This window comes from Bufo bufo, chromosome 1 (assembly GCF_905171765.1).
Source record: "Bufo bufo chromosome 1, aBufBuf1.1, whole genome shotgun sequence".
Taxonomy (NCBI): Eukaryota; Metazoa; Chordata; class Amphibia; order Anura; family Bufonidae; genus Bufo; species Bufo bufo.
Genome location: NC_053389.1, coordinates 624,026,994 through 624,032,993, shown reverse-complemented (window position 1 = coordinate 624,032,993; position 6,000 = coordinate 624,026,994). Strand labels below are relative to the sequence as shown.

Below are 6,000 nucleotides of genomic sequence, written 5' to 3'. Positions count from 1 at the left end.
CGATCCCCCTACCCATAACAGCCCCGGCCCTGCTGCTCACAGCAGACTAATCACTCACTGCATCTTTATTTTACCTTTACAATCGTGACGCTCCGGTAACAACTCTGCAGGCAGAGCGGAGGGCGGCGTAACGTCACTTACTCACGTGACGCACCTGCTCCGCCCACTTTATGAATGAAGGAGGCGGAGCAGGCGCGTCACGTGAGTAAGTGACGTTACGCCGGCCTCCGCTCTGCCTGCAGAGTTGTTAGTTACTGGAGCGTCACGATTGTAAGGTAAAATAAAGATGCAGTGACAAAGTAAACCGCCCGCCCGGCGCCCGCCCGCCCGCAGATGGTGGGTGACAAATCCCACACCCCATATTTTCGGCCGATATGTAACAATATCGGCCGAAGTGGATTAGGTGCATTTTCGGCCGATATTTTCGGCTGCCGGAATTTCGGTGCACCCCTAGTTATATTTTTTTTGAAGGGCTACGGAACGAAGCAGCCCCATTTTGCAGCTCCATTGAAGTGAATAGGTCCGCATCTGAGCCGCAAAAATTGCGGCTCGGATGCGGACCAAAACAACGGTCGTGTGCATGAGGCCTTACACAGCATTATAAATCAGTATTAGTCTTTGTTCACATCTTCGTTCTGAGATCCAGTAGGCTGTTCCGGCACAGAGCGTTGCCGGATCCTCTACTTCACCGCCAGATCCCCATTGACTGCAATGAGGTCCAGCAGTGATCCTGCTGATTTCCGTCATAAATGCCAGGTTTTCAGCCAGACAAAAAAAAAACGAGCAACTGATACTGCTGTACAGTGTGCAAAATAACAGCCATATAGTTATTTCATCTATAAACCACAAAAATGTTCTTCTCCTTTTTTCATACTTCCCACTACATCATATGCAATATTAAAGGGGTTGTCTGGGTTCAGAGCTGAACCCGGACATCCCTCCATTTTCACCCAGGCAGCCCCCCTGACATGAGCATCGGAGCAGTTCATGCTCCGATGCTCTCCTTTGCCCTGCGCTAAATTGCGCAGGGCAAAGGCATTTTTAGGAGTTCCGGTGACGTACCGGGGCTCTCCATGGGGCTGCCAGGAACCCCGGTGACGTCACCAGCACTGATGGGCGGGATTTAGCTCTGCCCTAGCCAGTAAAACGGCTAGGGCAGAGCTAAAGCCCGCCCCTCAGAGCCGGTGACGTCACCGAACACACTGCCGGGCGGAAGTTACCGCCCGGCAGTGTGTTATTGTAAACAAAAGAGCCCGTGCCCTGCGCGATTTAGTGCAGGGCAAGGGAGCGCATTGGAGCATAAGATGCTCCGATGCTAGCCTCAGGGGGGCTGTCTGGGTGAAAATAGGGGTATGTCCGGGTTCAGCTCTGAATCGTGGCGTTAAAAAGTACAACTTGTCCCACAAAAAGCAAGCCCTCATACAGCCATGTAAGGCCTCATGCACATGGCCGTTGTTTTGGTCCGCATCCGAGCCGCCGTTTTGGTGGCTTGGATGCGGACCCATTCACTTCAATGCATGAGGCCTAAGGCTACTTTCACACAGCCTGACGGATCCGTACTGTCCGCATCCGTTGCTCCGTTCCGTGGCCCCGCTAAAAAAATATAACATGTCCTATTCTTGTCCACACTTTACGGATAAGAATAGGCATTTATATTAAAGGCTGTCTGTGCCGTTCCACAAATTGCGGAGCGCGCACGGACGCCATCCGTGTTTTGTGTATCCGCTATTTGCGGACCGCAAAACACACCACTAGGCCTAAGGCTCAGTTCACATCAGCGTTCAGCCTTTCCGTTCTCCTGCTCCGTTATAGGAGCAGGAGAACGGAAAGGACGGATTCGGCACATAACTGAGCCCAAGGACCCCATAGACTATAATGGGATTCATTAGGTTTCCGCTCAGAGGAAGTCCTGCGCGCACAATTTTTGTCTCCGCTCCAAAATCACCTTCTAAGCGTAAACCTAACGGACCCCATTATAGTCTATGGGCTCCGTAGGCTCCGTTATGTGCCGAATCCGTCCTTTCCGTTCTCCTGCTCCTATAAAGGAGCAGGAGAACGGAAAGGCTGAACGCTGATGTGAACGAAGCCTAAACGGAAAAAAAAAGTTATGACTCTGGGAAGGCAGGAAATGCAAAACGAAAATGAAAAAAACAAAAACAAACGCTGGATAGAAAGGGTTAATCGTCTAATTATGTCAGAAACCGTGCATTTTTACACTAAAGCTTTTAGATATTGCTTTTTAAAAAGACAAAATACCCCTATTCCACATAGAAACCAATCAGAACACAGTTCTCAAGTATCAAGAGCACTGTGAAAAATGAAAGCTGTGCTGTGATTGGTTTCTATAGACAAAACTTTTTTACTTTTTCACAAATCTCTTCTTGAAGTTCCGCCATGAGATTTCCTTGCAGCCCGTTTACCCCTCTCAGCCTCCTTCTCCGAACTCTAGGAATGTTAATATTGCTCGTGTGAATAAAGTTTATTTAAAGGGAAGACGTTGGGGAAGATCACATGACCGCTGCCTGGTCAGCTGACCGAAGAGGCTTTAGATTCCGATATGGTGAGGCTTGCGCCGTCTAGTCATGTGTCTCCCGTGATAACGGCTTATAAATGGCGTTGTGTCAGTGGTGTGTACCTCTGCGGTTTGTTCTCCTCACTCTATGGGCCCGAACAGCTGTGGTTCCGGTACAGTGTGACCGGGGCCTGGCGGGGTGTCCCCTGTGTGTGGCCATAGCTCATCAGAGACATGGTTCTGACCTGGACCTGGCTGCATATCAGTCCGGCTTACAAAGGGTTGTCCTGATCATAGTGTCCCCTATGGATACAGCGGGCCATGTGTGGTATATCAGAGGTTTCATACATGAGCCTTAGGGTCCACTCACACCACCGTCTCCATTTTATAAAACACCCATCGACTTCCGTGATCCACATGTTGCAGCCATACATATGGCAAGGACCCGCCTGGGTCAGTGCAGCCGTACCGCAGCATTGAATAAAATGGGTGCGCACTGCCATCCGGGGTGCCCATATTTTGCCGATCTGTGGTTTATGGTCCACAAAACGGACACGGTCATGTGAATAGACCCTTCGGTAGGAGCTACGTGGTGATCTTGGTCGCTGTGTAGCAGTGCAGCTATTGAACAGACTGGGCTTGCAGCGCGACATTCAAGTTGTTGCCATTGCAGCCCGAGAATCACAAAAAAAATCCAACCATATTTGCACTGCTAGACAGCAAACATTGGTCGTGGCCAAGGTCACCATGTAGCCACTGCCACGCCACGTTTTCCAGGTGTGCTCCAAGTAGCAGTGCTCACAGCACGCTGGGGCAAGTGTGCCGTTGTGATTGTGCTGAGACAAAAATTTGGTGCATAATGTGAAATCAAGTTGCGGCAAATGTGCGTCTAGCTTGTCTCCATTAGTCCTGCTAAATAAGGGGACGCGACAATGTGCGCAGTTTTCGCCAAGGGATAGTTGGTACAAATGTATTTTACAGGAATGTGGGGCTTTTACGCTGTCTACGTTTGAAGTAGAACCAGTCGGCCTCACAGTCCCCACACTAGGGACAAATAGCGCCCATACAGTGGAGCCACCTTGTGCCCTTCTGCTGTTCCTTGAGGAAGTGTAATAAAAATAGTAGTGCTGGCGAAGTAACAACGTAAATGAATCCCCCGCACCACTGTGCAGGCTACATAGTAGGGCTGGGCGATATGGCCTAAAATCTATATTGCGATATAATTTGAGGCATGTGCGATATAACAATATATTATTTTCTTCTGTATGTATACAAATTACATGGCCATCATCATCCATGTCCCCAGCCAGCGCCATCTGCCCCATGCCATATCATCCACGTCCCCCAGCCTGCGCCATCAGCCCCATGCCATTGTCATATCATCCACATCCCCCAGCCAACGCCATCAGCCCCATGCCATAGTCATATCATCCATGTCCCCCAGCCTGCGCCATCAGCCCCATGCCATTGAGATATCATCCGTGTCCCCCAGCTTGCGCCATCAGCCTCATGCCATTGTCATATTATCCATGTCCCCCGGCCTGCGCCATCAGCCTCATGCCATTGCCATATCATCCATGTCCCCCAGCCAGCGCCATCAGCCCCATACCATTGTCATATCATCCATGTCCCCCAGCCTGCGTCATCAGCCTCATGCCATTGCCATATGATCCATGTCCCCCAGCCTGCGCCATCAGCCCCATGCCATTGCCATATGATCCATGTCCCCCAGCCAGCGCCATCAGCCCCATGCCATTGCCATATGATCCATGTCCCCCAGCCTGCGCCATCAGCCCCATGCCATTGCCCCCCCCACATTTTCCGGTCAGTTCGGGCCCCTGCTAATATACTTACCTTTCCTGTAGGGTGCGCGGCTGGCTGATGGAGTCCGCAGGAGACGCACTAGGAGGGACCTGATGTCACAGCCAGCGCGCTGACGCTGTGTACACACAAGGCCCTGGCCAGCGCAGTGCAGAGTCGGGAGGCCACGGAGCGGTGAGTGAGAAGCTTCTTCAATTCACTACCGCTCCGTGGTCATCTATCGCAATATAACTATAATCTATATCGTTGCCCGAATGTATGACGGTAATATCGTGTATCGTTTATAACGCCCACCCCTACTACATAGCTAAAGCAAATGTTCCCTGGTTTTATATAAAGTTTATTCTTTGTATAATCAGAGGTCGTAACTTTCTTATATTCTAAACCAGGGGTAGGGAGCCCCCGGCACCCCAGCTGTTGTGAAACTACAACTCCCAGCATGCATACTTGCTTTGCTCTTCTAAGAGCTCACATAGAAACAAATGGAGCATGCTGGGAATTGTAGTTTCACAACAGCTGGAGTCCCGAAGGTTGCTGACTTCTGTTCTAAACCTTACTTCCTCACCATTGTCAAGATCGCTGCTTGCGCTCAGTGAATGGAACAGACAGGTGCAGGACAAGCATGCGCCCATTGGATGTGTCTAGACAGATTTTAGTATGTTTCCGTTCATTGACAGCAAGCAGAGATGATGGAGATGAACTGAAACACGTGTATATTAGAAAGCTGCCTAATCGTCTTATAAGGTTGGTTCACCACCGGTATTTGTTTCTCGGTAATAGAGAATCTGAATAATGAAGATAACGGTAGTGTTGGATCCAGAACCGACCCGAAAGGAGCAGAGCAGATCTCGCTATAATGGGGGCTGCTCGGTTTCTGTTTGGGATCTCTATCCTTCAGTTTGTATTCATTGTCATACTGGCTGTATAACTTCTCTGATTCTCTCTTTCCAGAGGTTCCGTTTCTGTGGGGATCTGGATTGCCCGGACTGGGTTTTGGCAGAGATCAGCACCTTGGCTAAAATAGTTGAGTAATACTTGGCTGTCTTTTTAGCTGGGGGTATGAAGTAAGCAGCGATTAGTAGGTGTCTTGGCCATTGCACCAAATTCCAACACTTTCCAGCAGGGAAACAAATATCCATTGAGGTTATATCTTTGAAAATGTTGTACCCTTTAAAGGGAACCTTTCTCTTGATTCGGGGGCCCCTAAGCCACCATCATGTCTTTATGCCGCTGGGGTTTAGCTTTCTGTCCGAGCCCCTGTGAATCCTGGCTGTGGCGGGATTACCTAAAAAAGAAGTTCTGTTTAGTGGAACTTAGTCCAGGACCCTCACCAATGTCTTCGGGCACATGAGCATTGGAGATATGAAGCTGCGGACAGTGCACCATGAACGAAAGTGTAAAGTTCTTGGCTTCGTATGCATAATGTACATGAGCCCAATGCAGATGAGTACTGGGCTAATTTCCACTAAATTCTTGCCTCCATTTCTAGATGAGCCGAGTTTCACAGGGGCAGTGTTAAAGGGAGTCTGTCACCACATTTGGACATTATTGACCGCTTACATAGCGTTCTGGCATAACTTTAGATGAATCAAATGGTACCTTTGTTGCATTCTTCTGCGGTTCACCTGCGGCAAAAACTGGCTTTTATTCATATGTAAATGAGGCCT

General features: G+C 49.5%; 1 protein-coding gene across 3 annotated transcripts in view; it reads left to right on the top strand.

The window, feature by feature from the left end:
• Positions 1 to 2,500: 2,500 nt before the first annotated feature.
• COMMD4 (COMM domain containing 4) overlaps positions 2,501 to 6,000 on the top strand; it is a 35,714-nt gene continuing 32,214 nt past the window's right edge. For 2 of the 3 annotated variants that reach the window (XR_005775571.1, XM_040413810.1), the window contains exons 1-2: positions 2,546 to 2,622; positions 5,284 to 5,356. Coding sequence is in view for 2 of the 3 variants with exons in the window: in XM_040413810.1 (XP_040269744.1) it covers positions 2,558 to 2,622; positions 5,284 to 5,356 (138 nt within the window). In the remaining variant the exon portion in view is untranslated. Of the gene's footprint in view, positions 2,623 to 5,283; positions 5,357 to 6,000 lie in introns of all 3 variants that reach the window. The other variant, XM_040413812.1, reaches the window with a different exon arrangement.